Source organism: Mauremys mutica, chromosome 9 (genome assembly GCF_020497125.1).
Source record: "Mauremys mutica isolate MM-2020 ecotype Southern chromosome 9, ASM2049712v1, whole genome shotgun sequence".
In the NCBI taxonomy this organism is placed as follows: Eukaryota; Metazoa; Chordata; order Testudines; family Geoemydidae; genus Mauremys; species Mauremys mutica.
The window spans coordinates 103237034-103254423 of NC_059080.1; the positions used below are offsets into that span (position 1 = coordinate 103237034).

The following is a 17390-nucleotide window of genomic DNA, read 5'->3' on the forward strand; positions in this document are numbered from 1 at the left end:
TGGTCCTCACCCACCTTGTCTTTCTACTACATGATAGTCCACATATTCGCCTCCTGTCAGCAAGACACAGCAACATAAGGGGCTGAACTTCAAGGCAAAACATTGTTAGGTGATGTGCAGAAAGTTTCCCTTACTGGAGTAACACACAGGGTAAGTGCTGTGTCCACAGAGATGTTCTAAATAGCATATACTGCCAAAACTGAGCTGTCTTCAGAAATCACTTTTGAGTGGGGCATATTTTCATTATAAGAAACAGTGTTCTGAGTTTGACTTTTTGTTTGCTATTTTCTGTCCTGAAGGTAGGTTCTAAATATTAATTTATTTGGCAATTAAAAAGATGGGCTGTAAAACCTAAGATTTGTTTTTTGCATTGCCAGCGAGTGATACAGCACAATGCTTTAGAAGATCGGTCAATATCTGATAAACAGCAGTGGGATGCAGCTATTCACTTCATGGAGGATACTCTCCAGAGTCGCCTCAAGGACAGTAAGTGCTCACACTTTATATTCTATGATAGGAAAAAGTTATCTATGCAGTGATGTATGTGTATGTAATCTCAGTTACATTTTGTGTATAGTACATTTCAGACTCCTCACTGATGATATAGTCCTAGCACAGTTAGTTAAAAAATTGATGAAAGATATGTTTCCAGAAAGCCTTTGACAAGGTCCCTCACCAAAGGCTCTTACGTAAATTAAGCTGTCATGGGATAAAAGGGAAGGTCCTTTCATGGATTGAGAACTGGTTAAAAGACAGGGAACAAAGGGTAGGAATTAATGGTAAATTCTCAGAATGGAGAGGGGTAACTAGTGGTGTTCCCCAAGGGTCAGTCCTAGGACCAATCCTATTCAATTTATTCATAAATGATCTGGAGAAAGGGGCAAACAGTGAAGTGGCCAAGTTTGCAGATGATACTAAACTACTCAAGATAGTTAAGACCAAAGCAGATTGTGAAGAACTTCAAAAAGATCTCACAAAACTAAGTGATTGGGCAACAAAATGGCAAATGAAATTTAATGTGGGTAAATGTAAAGTAATGCACACTGGAAAAAATAACCCCAACTATATACAATATGATTGGGGCTAATTTAGCTACAACGAGTCAGGAAAAAGATCTTGGAGTCATCGTGGATAGTTCTCTGAAGAATGTCCACGCAGTGTGCAGAGGCGGTCAAAAAAGCAAACAGGATGTTAGGAATCATTAAAAAAGGGATAGAGAATAAGACTGAGAATATATTATTGCCCTTTAATAAATCCATGGTATGCCCACATCTCGAATACTGTGTACAGATGTGGTCTCCTCACCTCAAAGAAGATATTCTAGCACTAGAAAAGGTTCAGAAAAGGGCAACTAAAATTATTAGGGGTTTGGAGAGGGTCCCATATGAGGAAAGATTAAAGAGGCTAGGACTTTTCAGCTTGGAAAAGAGGAGCCTAAGGGGGGATATGATAGAGGTATATAAAATCATGAGTGATGTGGAGAAAGTGGATAAGGAAAAGTTATTTACTTATTCCCATAATACAAGAACTAGGGGTCACCAAATGAAATTAATAGGCAGCAGGTTTAAAACAAATAAAAGGAAGTTCTTCTTCACGCAGCGCACAGTCAACTTGTGGAACTCCTTACCTGAGGAGGTGGTGAAGGTTAGGACTATAACAGCGTTTAAAAGGGAACTGGATAAATTCATGGAGGTTAAGTCCATAAAAGGCTATTAGCCAGGATGGGTAAAGAATGGTGTCCCTAGCCTCTGTTTGTCAGAGGATGGAGATGGATGGCAGGAGAGAGATCACTTGATCATTGCCTGTTAGGTTCACTCCCTCAGGGGCACCTGGCATTGGCCATTGTCGGTAGACAGATACTGGGCTAGATGTCTAAATCCCCTAGACTGCTTTGAAAATTTCAATCATTTGAAAAGTGAATGTGAAAACTTTTTAATTATTGAATTGCTTTGAGGGTTCCATAAAAGAGGAGTTAGAAGTCTACTTTTTGATCATACTTAAGGTTTTGGTTCAATAGACGTCTTACCTAGTAGCATGTATTTTACTGAGTGATATCTAATATCTTGTTTCCTTTTCTAGCTGAATCTGTTATTGAAGACATGGTGGGCCCAGACTGGAAAAAAAGATGGCTGTACTGGGTAGGCCGCACTAAAGAACAGGTAAAAGCAAACAGAAATATTGGATGTCTTGCAGCTGCATATTCTTGTGGTGAGCATGGTGATTATTAATGACTAAATTTTAAAATTATGGACCTGTGCACTCTAGTGCTTTTGCACATGCCAAACAGTTAATTGTGTATACAGTTTGCAATTTCCCAGTGATCATTTCTAAGCTTTGTAAATGTTAGCCCAAAGGACATGATTTCTTTTGGATATCTGGCATGTGCATAATATAAGCAATTGTAAACTTGTTTCCTTTCTACTTCATTGGAATTATGTCTTTTATTGTTCAGTCGTTAAACTGAATGTTTGTAGGAAAGTTCTTCTCTTGGTAGATAAACCAATATGTAAGCAGGATGTTAATTAATTTAGTCTTTCGCACCACATAATGTAGTATCCCACCATGGCTAAATTATGTCATTTCAGTAATGAACTACAGTATTATAGGTGGCATGTTACTGATAGCTATAGTTAATGTTGCCTGAACATTTCTATTCTAACCCACTCTTCCAAGTTATGAGCAAGTGAGAAACTTTCTCCCAATGAATTTAATGTGTCTGTTGGGTCTCTGCCCAAAAGGGAGTTATTTTTAGAATATCTGTATACAGTCAAACCTCAAAGTTACGAACACCAGAGTTCTGACCGGTGAACCCCACACCTCATTTAGAACCGGAAGTACTCAATCAGGCAGCAGCAGAAACCAAAAAAAAGCAAATACAGTACAGTACTGTATTAAATGTAAACTACCAACAAAATAAAGGGAAAGCAGCATTTTTCTTCTGCGTAGTAAAGTTTCAAAGCTGTATTAAGTCAATGTTCAGTTGTAAACTTTTGAAAGAACAACCATAATGTTTTGTTCAGAGTTACGAGCATTTCAGAGTTGTGAATAGCCTCCGTTCCCCGGGGTGTTCGTAACTCAAAGGTTCTACTGTAGAAAGACCTAGGAGGGAGGACCATGCTATAACATAGTACAGGTAGGAGACTGAATCACAAATAATATTTAACAGCATCAAGATAGATTGAATTTTGAAGATTTCCCAAAAGGGGTGACAGAGTTAATTGATGCATTTTCTTTCCTTTGATTACTTTCTTTGGCATTCAAGATCCAGGATGATTCAAAGATAGCTGGTTCTGTGAAAAAAGTTCAGGCTGAATAAAGAGAGACATGGTACTTTGTCTAAGAAGGAGATATCAGGCTATGAAGTTACAATGCAGCTAAGAGCTGATTTGAGATTAGATATCCAAAGGTGAACAGAGAAGAAGTTGAGGGACTTGTTGAGTTGGGTGGCAGCCATGTAGAACTGATGGTCAAGTGATTGTCAGCTAGGTGGAGTTTTAAATGCAGACCTTAATTAAAACCATTACTGTCAAGCAGTCTACACTTCAGCCTTTTTGTCCATATTGAGTATGTGATATATTTATTATTACTACCTAGACTACTACTACGTAAAGGTTTTTGTAGTCTGGGCTAATGACATAGACAATGGTATGCTATGCAAGTTGAGTGACATCAAGCTGGGATTCTTACCTTTGTGGCTCTTCACACGAATGGTGGTGCTGGGAAACTACCAACTATAAATAATGTGGGAATGTCTGTGTTTGAATTTGAACCTCTTCTTTTTTTTTTTTTTTTTGAGACTATTCGCAATGAAACAAAAAATGAACTTGAGAAGATGATCAAATGCAATGAAGACCATGCAGCTTACCTTGCAAATGACGAGGTGACAACTGTCCGAAAGAATCTTGAAGCAAAAGGGGTAGCAGTGGACCCATGTTTGGTAAGATGTAACTTTGTAGCAGAATGTATGGAAGCTTTGTATGGTCTTTCTAGCTATCATAAAAATAACTGTCTAAACTGAATTTGTAATCCAGATGTTTCAGAATAAATTAGTAAATGAATGCTTGCATGCAATGCACACATTTTTGTAGGGCCTTATTTGTTGGCTGTCAGACAACTGTAGTACAGCACTTTTGGATTTGACAGTGGAATCAGAATCTGCTAAGCAGATACATTGCCTGTGATAGAGGCCCATATTGTGACATGTCTACCCCTAAAGTAATATTATCCATACAGTGTGTAGTGGAGGCAAACCTTCCACAGGGGACAGAGGAATGATTAAACCTATTCTGTGTTATTTACAAAGACTTTGTGAATTGTAGTTAATTGTATGTGCAGTCGAGTTTGGCTGATTCATCTCATGGATATAAACAGATGAACTTCAGTCAAAGAGATTGAAGTTAACTCTATCAAAAGGGAGCATCTTTCGTCAGGGGACTGTGTCACTGGGGTGAAAATCTTTTGAAAATGGTTTACAATTCTAACCATGTAAGGTTCTTAAAGTAACCAGGCACTTCATTTCATTAAACATGCAGTTTAAAAACTAGTTGTATAAGAAAATTCAAATATTGTCAATATTAGGTACATGGAGATTTTCTATAGTTCTGTGTTGTTTTTGTAGTAACTTTGGCCCCAATCCTACAAAGACTTATGCACATACTTAACTTTACTACCATGAATACTCAAGCTAAGTACATAATAATAATAATACTTAGCTTTTATACAGCATTTCTCATCAGAGGATCTCAAAGCACTTTACAAAAGGAGGTAGTAGCATTATCTCCTGTTTAAAGATAGGAGAAACGGAGGCAGAGAAGTGAAGTGACATGATTTGCCCAAGGCCACTCAGCCAGCCAGTGGCAGTCAGGAACAGAATCCATTTCTTCTGAGTCCCAGAACAGAACAGTGCTTCATCTACTAGAACACGCTGCTCTAATAAAAAACCAGAGTACACACATAAGAGTTTGCAGGATTGGGGTCTAAATAAACCTAATGAAGAAAAGTTCTAAATGTGTGTGGTTTCTTCATAAATCTAAGACCCACTAATGTACTTCTCTGTGCCCTTTTCTGGCTAAACAGCAAGTTAACTAATGTATGGCATTCAAAGTGCTTGATCTGTTGTGCTCAAATGACAGTCTTTGCAGACTGTGACCTGTAACTTGCATTTAACTCAGAATAACAGTGTGCCATTTACAAATGCATACAGTGTCTGTACACAATTTAAACTTCTGGAGGATGCTGCGAACATTGAAGAATAGAAATGTAAACATGCTATTTGACAGAATCCTTTTTAATGTTTGCCTTGGATTCAGTTAAGATGTTGATTATATGTTTTATAGCTTTCATTAATTTACCAACTAATAACCGCATAACATTTAAACGTATACAGGGAAAGGGATTGTGCAAATCAATTCTGTACTTTTTTCATGTGCTTATGGTGAAATGTGATTATTAAAATACATAAAATATTAACTGGAGAATGCTTATGCAGTTTATCCATGAATTTTAACTACTTTCTTCTTAGATTAAAGACACGTGGCACCAAGTTTATAGAAGACATTTCTTGAGGACAGCTTTGAGCCACTGTAATCTGTGTCGAAGAGGCTTTTATTACTACCAAAGGCATTTTGTAGACTCTGAGGTAAATTGAGGAACATATGGATACTGCCGTTTGGGGAATGCGAACAGCCTCAATGTCTACAAAGATCTAGCCAAAAAGAAAGCAACCATTTTTATATTAATCTGTTTCTTTATATGCTTTAAAATATTCAGTATGGTATTTATAATCCCAGCTGGCTATGTCTGCTTTCAATGGACAAAATTCCATTAAGTGGTAATTACACAAAATGTCCACTAGATGTCAGTCATCAACTAAGCATCTCTGTTCCTGACTCTGTAGCTCTTCAGTGTGTTATGACAATTTAATGTTACAACAGCCCTCAGGACTATTGGCATCTTGCTGGTATCCACTTATTTGCCCCCACTTCTCCCATTAATGTCTGCTTTCCTTATTGACTTTTAGATTTCAAAGCTGTAGTGGAGGAAAAGCCTTAATACTAAGAGAATGGCTTTTCTGTGACGAGGGTGGAGCAGTAGTGTTAGAAACAAAAATAAAAGTTAATATTTGGCACAATAAAATGTGGGCCATATGCAAGTAATTTTCATTTTTAATAATCAACCACAAAGCTAGCAATCAGGCCTCCTCTATTGAACCTTTTAGTGTATCTGTGGAGCCTCCAGTATTTGTAAATGGAAGGTTTAGAGAGAAATGGCAGTTTTGATCTGATGCAAACAGTGTTTTGGAAATCTGTTTTTGATCCTGATAATGGACGTCATCCCTTGAGATATGGAAATGGCTCAATGCGTATCACAGATTTATACTTAAAATGATGGGATGATAAAGATGAAGAAAATGTCCAAGATGTTTAGAGAGCCACCTTTTGTAACTTCATGTATGATTTGTATTTTAAACAGTTGGAAGTTTGATGATTGCAGTGCTGCCTGCAGCAGTACAAAGGGAAGGGCTTGCTCTTTAATCAGTGTGTTGAAATAAAGAAGAAACTGCCAAAAAAGCTAAAAATAAAGGAATCTCCCTATGATTAAGGGAAAAAATCAACATACATAGTCCAAAATCCTCCTCGTCCCTACCACAGAAGCCTCTCTACAGGACTGCTGTAGTTAGGGCTCTGTGGCACGGGATGGGGTCTCAGAGAGGAGCTGGGAGCTGCCATCCTGTGGCACCAGGCATGCAGTGAGGAATACAGGCAGCAACCCAGCTGGAGTTCAAATATCAACTCCTCCTCTGTGTTATACCCTCTTTGGAAACCCCGCTACGAAGCTGGAGCTTTCGGTGGGCCTGGGGTATCTCCTGTAAGCACTTGTGCAAGCCCCTAACTCCCACATGTTTTTCATAAGCTTTTGTCAGGCAGCAAGACAAAGTTTGGAGTATGTCTGTCTCCTTCCAGCCAGTATAATACAGCCTTGAGAGCACCATGTGCCCAGACCCAGTTTGTATGTAGTGCCTGCAGGTCGCTTTCCTGGGCTGTCCCTTCATGACCCTTCCCACTGGAGAAAGGTGAACAACTGGATGCAGGGGGAGTGGGAGACCTATTTAACAAGACTGGGAGTGGCCTTTGGCATAGGAATTTTGGGTATGTTTCTTCATCATGCACAGCAAATCTTTTCTATATGTTTTTGCATAAGTTAATGCGTACATGCTGTAGTCACTGTGTTCAAGAGTGTATGTCAGAGCAACCTCAGTTTTCTATTTAAGGGACTACACGGTTCGTTGAACCTCCCGTGGGGAAGGAAGGAAAGGAAGCGCTAACACCTTCCTCTACCTGTTTCAGCTTGAATGCAATGATGTGGTTCTGTTCTGGCGCATACAGCGAATGCTGGCGATTACAGCAAACACACTGAGGCAGCAGCTTACTAACACTGAAGGTGAGGCTTATTGCGACTGCCCTGTTTGCAACACAGTGCTAAGGTTAATAAGCTTCTAGTGCTATCCCATTCGGATGTCACTTTCTAGTTCATTAGAATAGAAGGCTGGTTTTGGTTTCATGTTTTGGTGGGTGACGAGGTGTCAACTATTAAACTGGGCTTGATGCAGGTAGTATGTTAAATATTTTAAACCCATTAACAACTATTTTCAGGTGCTAGCTTGTTATACAATGCTGAAAAGGTTGAACTTTGCTCTGAGCAAGCAAGGAGGATGCAGGAAGAAATGAGCACAAGTGTATATGGTATAATAAAATGCTCCGTAAGGAATACAAGGAGAACCATGACAATACCTGAGTGTGGCCTGAGGAGATTATCACAACACTAAATTACTTGATTCCAGAGCTGGAGTTCTCCTTCCACTGATTCCTCTCGGAAAGAGCATCCTAAGCCTACTTGTTTAACGTGTTTATTATTTCTGATGTTGGTGATGTATATATGAGGCTATTAAAGCTGCACTGCCATCATCCTGTTGCTATCATCCAGCTCTTGACATCTCATACTTCCTACACCGGAAGTTCTCTCAGCTTCCCAAGCATCTGGTCTAGATGAGAACTAATCGGCTAAGACTGTGCCCATGTAAATCAAGAGAGCCTGAGGAAATGGTGCAGGGAACATCGGACCCTTACACTTCAGGAGCTTTTCTCAAACAGTTTGCAATCTAGTGGTTCTTTTGGCTCTAGGATCCTGTTGGATGCCCAGATAACAGTGGCACCCAAGAGTACTTTTGTCTACCTTCACTGGTTGAAAGAGATTGAGGCTTTTTCTTCTGGGCATTTCACACACTGAGCACAATATCCTTATGCTCCACAGGATTCTAACAGCCTTCCTTGGGGGAATCCAAGCTATAGTCCCTTATGGTTAGGTCCTGTGTATTTTAGAAACAACCTCTCTTTATGCACCAAGCCAGCACTGGAGATCAGCTGAGCCATTGGAAATGACTGTCACTAGATTTGTCTATTTAGGGATAAAATCTGCTATGTGGAGAGTATGTTGATTTTTTTTTTCAGGGCAAATGGCAGGGTTTATCTGTTTGCTCAGGCTTTCCCTGAGAGGCTGTTTGAGGGGAGCCTGTGACTCATGGCTGGAATTTCATTATTAGTAGTTGTCATGGAATTTATTGATTAATGCACAAATGCGAGTTTCTAGGGAATACCAGGATTTGTAAAAGTGTCTAGATACCACGTTTCATACACTAGAAATTAAGTGCAATTAATATTTTAATACCAAATATGTAGGTTTTATGAAACTTCTGGCAAGATCGGCTTGGGAAGCTGAATGCATTATTTAAATTGTCATGCGTGAACTCAGCCTGCCCATACCTCCCCACAAACTTCACAAGTCCAAAACACCAGGAATTTTTCTTTTCTTTTTTGGAGGGGATGAAAAAAGTAGTGTTTGCAAAGAAGAAAACACATTCCTTTGATTTTTAAACGGTTATGTGCCAAGACTACATCTACCCCTGCCTTTCCTACCAGCTCGGAGCCCCAGCACCCCGTCCTGCTGAGCCAGACACTCCCGTCTGCTCCAACAAAGACCCAGGGTCTGAATTACTTGTCCCAAAACTGCAGGTTTACCTGAAAGCAGCTCACAGAAGTGTTCTTGTCTTTAACACTCAGATGCCCAATTCCCAGTGGGGTTGAAACCTAAATAAATCTGTTTTACCCTATATAAAGCTTATGCAGGGTAAACTCAAAAATTGTTCACCCTCTATAACACCGATAGAGAGATATGCACAGTTGTTTGCTCCCCCAGGTATTAACACATACTGAGTTAATTAATAAGTAAAAAGTGATTTTATTAAATACAAAAAGTAGGGTTTAAGTGGTTCCAAGTAGTAACAGACAGAACAAAGTATATCACCAAGCAAAATAAAATAAATGGCACAAATCTATGTCTAATCAAACTGAACACAGATAATCCCAGCCTCAGAGATGCTTCAGTAAGTTTTTTCCTCAGACTGGACCCCTTCCAGGCCTGGGCACAATTCTTTCCCCTGGCACAGCTCTTGTTCCAGCTCAGGTGGTAGCTAGGGGATTCTTCATGATGGCTCCTCCCGCTTTGTTCTGTTCCACTCTTTTATACATCTTTTGCATAAAGCGGGAATCCTTTGTCCCTCTCTGGGTTCCCACCCCCCCTTCTCAATGGAAAAGCACCAGGTTAAAGATGGATTCCAGTTCAGGTGATGTGATCACATGTCACCGCAAGACTTCATTGCCCACTTGCCAGCACATACAAGTATACAGGAAGACTTACAGGTAAAACACAGCCATCTGCAGACAATTGTCCTGGTTAATGGGAGTCATCAAGACTCCAAACCACCATTAATGGCCCACACTTTGCATAATTACAGTAGGCCCTCAGAGTTATATTTCATATTTCTAGTTCCAGATACAAGAGTGGTACATTTATACAAAGAGAATGATCACACTCAGTAGACGACAAGCTTTGTAATGATACCTTACAAGAGACCTTTTGCATGAAGCATATTCCACTTACATTATATTCACTCATTAGCATATTTTTATAAAACCATATAAACTGCAATGTCACACGCTTCCCTATCAAAGAATTCACTAGTCTTTTAACATGTATTTTTCACAGTCAGACGTTTGGAGAAGAATGTTAAGGAAGTGCTGGAAGACTTTGCTGAGGACAGTGACAAGAAGGTTAAGTTACTAACGGGCAAAAGGGTCCAGCTGGCGGAGGATCTCAGTGAGTAGCTGTTTTACTAGTATTTCACATACAACTTGAAAGGAAACAGATAATGCGGCCGAGCCCTTTATCACATGAAATTTTGATGCCTATTTGCTGACAATACGAAATGTTAGTACAGATCCTTACCTGTAGGCCAGAAGGTCTGGGTCTTACCCAAAGTGCTGACAACACCATGCAGTGCTGGAGGACTGGTGTGTTGCTTAAGGTGGCATCCTTCTGATGAAACTGTAAACTTAGATCCCGTATACATGTGTCTCGGGGCTGTCAGGATGGAAGTTTTAACATCTGGCTTTTGCTTATCGGGGGAACAAAAGCTGCCTCTACTTTTAGGCTGCTTAATGCTTCAGATAATAATAGATTCTTACAACCCTTTCTGAAGCACCCTACACTCTATTATTGCAGCAGGCCTTTCGAGTATGGCACAGGGATGGTCCTGGTGTCAGGGAAGTGCCTTTTGCTGGCCTCATGAAAATCTGCTCAGAATTGGCCTAGTTACAAACTGATGAAAATTGCCATTGCCCATCTGTTTTTCACACAGCACAGCTTGGTTTTTTTGGCAGCATACCAAAATCCTTCAAAATTTCATGAGCACTGCGCTCGCCGTGCCCCCGTACCTCGCTCCAGCAGCCTACAAGCAGAGTAGAACCTCCAGAAGGGAGGAAAATGTACTGTGCAAAAAAGTCTGATCACATAATTGAAGACTGTGTCATAGTGCACATGCACAAGGGGGCCAAATTCAGGTCACAGGAAACGTTAATTTTGGCATTTCCTAACTTCGCGTGCTGGACTTCGCAACTACATAACTTTCTTTTAACATAGCTTTTGTGTAAGTAGTGTAGGATATCGAGCGTGGCCTAGCGTGCTGGTCAGCGTTCCCTCACTCAGTCAAGCAGTTCTACTCTTGTAGATAGCTGAGCATATAATTGCTGCCGTATTTTCCTAGTATATATACATTGTTTTTCTTTAGCAAAAGGTTATGATCGCTGACAGTGCTATATAAAAACAAATTCTTTATGCTTATTGTAAACTGTAGGCTACACCACCAATCCATATGATTACATTGAGAACCTAGAGTGTTGTCTTTAAATTAAAAGTGTAGATAATTTTGGGGGGGAGGGGGAGATTCTGTAGAAGGTGTTGCTGTAGGATTTTAGGATTACAGAGAATGAGAACTTTTATTGGATGTTGAAGTGGCCTAGTCGAGATCTTTTTAGTCTTTCTTTTTCTTAGCATCTGTGTGAAATAGCAGCGATCTGGTTGTTGGCACCTGGCTATCAACACAAAATATCAGTATTGCTTCAGAAGACCCCTGTCAGTCCTGCTGTAATGTTACTCTTAACGTGAAACGGGCTTTAACCAGGGCTTGCCCAGGTTTCTCCTCTTTGTCTTCATGCTGTGTAAAGAAAAACAAAGCTATTTGGTGTTTAAACTAAGAGTAGAGTATGAGTGTTTAATGGAGAAATTATTTCCTTTATTAGCGAGGGGGCCTATGCATTTTCTGTTGGTAAATGTTGTCCTTTTAATTCTCGTTTTGCTGCTTTAATACCTATACATTATTTTTCTTGTTTGCAAAAGCTTTGGCTCATTGCATGATTCTTTGCTAGCACTGGTTTATCCTTCAGTATTCAGTGCTGTAAAGCTGATATTATTTTTTAGAAAATAAACAGTATTTATGTAAAACTATAATGCTTAGATAGTTTGGTAAATTAATGCTGCAAAGAAGAAGAAAATTGAAGCCTTGAAGAGGTGACACTGGCAAAGACTCTTGTGTATCTCGAGGAACGAAAGGAAGATGACTGTTAATGTTAAAAAGATTACTGAGGGAAGCAGACTCTGCTGTTAGAAATCAATAGACACAAACTTATGTGCTTTGGTCATGTGAGGCGTAGAGATGGAAATAACCTCAAGAAAGTGACCAAGGAAGTTATAGTAGCAGGTCATCGTAGTAGGGAACAGCCAGTGAGGAGATTGATGGATGATGCGAGATCACTGGAGGCCAGCTGCTGAGCGCTCAAAGCTAGCGAGAAGGCTTCTGAAAATTCTGCTCTGATGTCACCAATATTCAGAGATGAATCGGTGGATTTTTGCTGATTTACATCATGCTTAGAAGTGAAAGCAAGATATTATGAAATCTAAAAGCTTGGTACATACGACAGCTATGGAAGTTTAGTAGTGTAAAATATCTCAGACCATTCTGGTTTCCAGTTCCATTCACCGGACACAGCCTTAATAGACTGATGTTTCTTGCCACAAGATATCTGAAACAGAAAGCAAGACTTGCAGTGAGAGAAGGATGAATTGTGGCCATAGCAATCTTCTGTATAGGGCCCTCCCAAATTCATGGTCCATTTTGTTCAATTTCACGGCCAGAGGGTTTTAAAATTAGTCCAATTCACAATTTCAGATGTTTACATCTGAAATTTCAGTGTTGTAACCATGGTTCAGAGATGGGCTCTGAAGGCAGCAACCACTGAGCTTCCTGCAGCTAGCGGAGGTTCCTGGAGGTGGAGGTGGGTCTAATCCCTCTGGAGCTGCTGGGAGTGTCTCAGCTGGAGGCTCCTAGCTGCTAGTCCTGGCCAGTGGTAGATTAACGCATGGGTCCTGGCCAATTTGAGGGGGCCCTGGAAAAATGGGGGCCCTGAGCCATTGCTGGAGCTTTGGGGGGCAGAAGCCCCGGTTGGTGCCGTGGGGGCAGGGGTGCGGAACCCCCAAGCCCAGCTCCGGGTCTGCTGCAGCACAGAAATGGGCTGTACCACCCTCACTTCTGTGCTGCCTCTGGAGGTGGTTCTGATCTCCCCACCGAGAGCAGGAGAAGGGAAACTCCTGTCCCTCCCCAGCCCAGCCCAGACTAACAGCTAGGAGCCCCCGGCTAGGGCACTTCCAGCAGCATGCGGAGATCGGATTTCGTTGGGCAGGGCTTATTTCACTGTCCGTGACACTCAAGGCTTTGGAGCGGAGCCCAGAGCTGGAGTGCGGAGCTGCTCCAGAGCAGTGGATGGAGCTGCAGGTTTTTGCCTGGAGCTGGAGCGGAGCTGGAGCTCCAAAGCCCTGCTTGAAATTGGTAGGGCCTTACTTATATATTATTAATTCAGTTCATGAATAGCAGTGGGTATCCAGTAGTTTATATTCAATAAAATAAAATGTAGCAACAAAAAATTCCCAAGTGTGTTTCTTGCAGGTCTCAGACACTAACCACAAGTGGTTTTTTTTATTAACTAACCCTCATCCAGTGCACAGTTACAGTGAAAGATGATGTATGCTGACATGTTCTGTTTTATTGTACCTTTGGGAAGATTTTAAAACCATCAGTGCTTGGCTCTACAGTCAGTTCAGAAATATTCTCCTCACTCTCGTGCATGCTTTTATTGCTAAGTGGTACTAATTTTATGAACAGATGATTGAGAGAAGATTTCTTGGCTTTCTCCTTAGTGTACAGAGAATGCTTTTCTTTGTTACAATTTTTATACACCTGAGAGATCCTTTCTGATAACACTGGGCATTGAAGTCTCAGTGGAACCTACAAGTAATCTCCTCCTCAAGCGTGAAGTGGCAATTAGAACTCCGCTACTTCAGGAAAGGAAATCCTCACTCTCGCAATCCACACTCATTAAATGTTTGGATTTTAATTCACCAGTTGAGATTTAGCTTCCTAGTTTTAAGCTCTACTTGTAAACGAAGTCTAGATTATTTAAATGCCCTTGACTTGTCAGGACTTGTCTCCTGATAACAAAAGTCAAGCAGTGTTGCTATGCTATGTCACATTTTTAACACCAAAGCATTGAAAGTCTTTTATTGTTTGGTTTGTTTTTGCCCTGAGATGCCAGTTGATGGCATGTTAGGTATTCTAGATTGGGTGACACAGCCTCATAATGGGACTACATATAAATCACAACATTTCTCATTTGATGCATGTTTTTATTGCATGTATTCTAAATCCTGGAATGGAACTTTTAATTCTCCATGTGTTTCGTTAATATCACTTAGGCCCTGAATCTAACACTTTCACCGTATGTTACTTTCCACATTTTATTTATAGACGTTCCAAAGCCTGTTCATAAACTGATTCCTTACACAGCTTAGCACAAACTGTATAAAATATAGATGGTTCTGAAGGTTGTTCTGAAGATCTTTTTAGGGGGGAAAGTATGCGTGTGTGTGCGCACGCGTGTGTACATGTATTTCAGAGAAATGCCAAATAGCCATATTATTTATCATGTAAATAGTGTTACGTTAATAACGTGAAGTCCTAGGACCAGAAACACCTGAAAGAAGGGGACAAAGAGGGAGAAAAGTAATTGACTGGGGGAAATGTGCTTTAATATAATGTCTTTTAAAAATGCCTTGTATATAGATGGACGCAGAAGTTTGACTTGTGTTACCTTGAACAAAACACTAACATTATTTGCCACCGGAAAGCCACAGTTTTAGACATGCTCATTATTTTGTGTAATATTTGCAAACAGGAGGAAGCTGCATGAGTTGTCTAGGTCTGTCTTGTTCCCTGTCTAATTGGGCATTTATGATGCTTCTGGATTACAGATTCAGCAGGTGGTGGGACCTGTTGTCAACTCACTTGTCCCCTAGCTCCTTAACAACATGATTGCGATTTGTAACATAGATAGGACCTTACCTGTGTTCTGTAGCCTGACTAAAAACACATCCAAATCTTTAGCCTTTCTGTAGGATGCTGTTGAAGTCCCGTCTGTTACCAAAAATGCAACTGTCTTGTAATTGAGTCCTCTGACTTGTTTGTATTTGTAGTTCAGATGGAGCTCAAGTGGCACAGTAGTAAGTTTCACTTATGAAACACGGATTCCATAGCGACCCTTAGATTCACACGTGACCGCTTCTTAAATCTGTACTTTATATGCAGGATCTACTAGCATCGGTATGGAGGGGTAGGAATTAAAGCAGTAATGTTTAAAAATGTTATATAAAGTACATTTTGCACTCATAAAAGTGCACCTTGTCAGTCTCTTCCTCCCTCCCACTTTCGCCTTCATTTTTAAGTCTCTGCTTTGGGCACGAAAGGAGTCCTGTAGCATCTATTGATAGCAAAGTAAAATCCATACTAATGCCTACGGCCGCAGCTGCACAGAGAACTTTTGTGTTTACTGTTAAAGTTCTAGCCTGATTTCTGCTGTTTAAGTGAAGAAGAGCTGACATACTGTTATCTGTACGGTTACAGCATGGAAAAGGGCTAATCTATGAATCTCCTTGAATAGAATATCTATCGTATATACTCAATCATAAGCCGGTTCGTTTATAAGCCGACCCCCCCCCAAGATGGATAAGTAAAAATGGAAAAATTTTATAAGCCGACCCTATAATTCAGGGGTCAGCAAACTTTGGCTCCCGGGCCATCAGATTAAGCCGCTGGGGGGGCCAAGATGGTTTGTTTACCTCAACCATCTGCAGGCACAGAGGTAAACTTAACTAAACAAAGTGTCCTGGCACGCAGAGCACCACACCGGTAGCATCTGACAACAGCTGTGTCCCACCTCTCCCTCTCTATACCCATTCATAAGCCAACCCCCTTCTCTGGTGCTTAAAAATTCAGCTTATGAACGAGTATATGCGGTGATCTTTTATTATGTTTTACCCATACATAGTGATTTCTCCTGCATTTCTACTTTATTTTACTTTCATTAAAGTAACTAATGCTGTACACGTCAGTATTGTTTCCCTGTTGGCCTTATTGAACTTTACGTTAAAGTGAGCAAATAACTACTCAAAATGTTAAAACTTGTAGGCCCGCTAGTGTATTTTTGTCCTTAGGGAGTTGTTTGTGGTTAGTTGGTTACTGGGTCCAGTAAACGTGGTAAGTAATTGCTAAAGGGTCTGACGCTTGGTGCAGGCTTTCAGACCTTTTCTGCTGGTTTAATTAGAAGAACCTGTATCTCTGCAGTGCTGTTGTCCAGAATCAGACCACAGGTTTGTATCCTACATGGTAAAGAAAAGAATGCAGGTGAATGACTTTGATCTTGCACTGTAATGCAGAATTCCCTTGATTTTGTATTTTATTTCCTAAAACAAAATAAATGACAATTACTTTAGCAGACACAATCTGTAAGTGTACAGAAGATCAATGCTGTGAGGGTGACTTTCATCTTCCAACAAAACGCTTCCTGACATAGACGTTCTTTGTTGTTGCGCTTCCCAGTGAAGTGGGTCCCAGAAATATTTAACTGTTTCGAAAGTTCCACTCTGTCTGACTGAGTTCTTTTAGAATTTCAGTCAAAATAATTCAAAATATAAAGGGCCAAAGTAAATTTCCTGAATAACATGAACTTCATGCTGCAGCTAAGTTGCTGTGCAGCTTTCTAACGCAAGATGGCAACATCCAGCCTTTGTGGCAGCACTCAGAAGGATCAGCAAGCAGGAGTCGTGCCATTCCAGGCGTCCGGTCTCTGTTTACTATTCTTTACTGTTTGATGCCTACGCATTGTCCAGGCAGCAGGCCTGTTTTCTTGGATGTTAGGTTTGTTTCCTTTGGGAGGATACAGCACTTGTCTGGGCTTGCCTCTTATTTTCTTCTCTCTTTCTTACTCAGCAGTTTGCACTGCTTAGAAATGACGGTGAAGCTTTAGCTACGTGGCCAAATTCTTAACCACAGCTGGATTGCAAGGTTTGACTTTACAAAGCAATTTCAATAAGTAACTATTATAAATTATTATTATATTATAAATCAAAAGAAAAAAAATCTTGCAAATCATTTGGAAAATAGCCACACAGAGCAGTGCATGAGGGTCTCTTTCACTTCTGAAGCTCCGTAAGCGACTATAGACATATATTGTAGTAGCACCCACAACATGCTAAGTGCTGTCAATGCAAACAGGAAGATACGGAGTGAAATCCTGGCCCCATTGAAATCAGTGCAAAGATTTCACCCCGGTCTCTGCTCCAAGAAACTTAATATGGATCTCAGGGTGTCCTTTCTTTTAAAGAGCTTAACTATGAATGCTGCTTAAAAAAACCCAAACCACTTTTCTTCAAAATCCAGTTTCTGCACAGTATATGTGCATGTAAGAATTATATAATATGCAAAGCATCTTCCTGCAGTACTGTGTGTGCTATTCATCCAACATTCTGCTCTCTCATAATTCAGGTATTTTAACAAACAAACCCTAAAACAGAAATAACCCCCCATGCAGATCCTATTTGTGGAGTGGGAG

General features: G+C 40.4%; 1 protein-coding gene across 5 annotated transcripts in view; it reads left to right on the top strand.

Moving 5' to 3' along the window:
- Window positions 1-17390, top strand: part of OPA1 (OPA1 mitochondrial dynamin like GTPase) — an 83160-nt gene that overhangs the window by 47230 nt on the left and 18540 nt on the right. For all 5 annotated transcript variants that reach the window (XM_045030634.1, XM_045030637.1, XM_045030635.1 and 2 more), the window contains 6 exons: window positions 378-486; window positions 2080-2159; window positions 3797-3937; window positions 5522-5638; window positions 7347-7440; window positions 10102-10212. In XM_045030634.1, the coding sequence (XP_044886569.1) occupies window positions 378-486; window positions 2080-2159; window positions 3797-3937; window positions 5522-5638; window positions 7347-7440; window positions 10102-10212 (652 nt within the window). The remainder of the gene's footprint in view (window positions 1-377; window positions 487-2079; window positions 2160-3796; window positions 3938-5521; window positions 5639-7346; window positions 7441-10101; window positions 10213-17390) is intronic.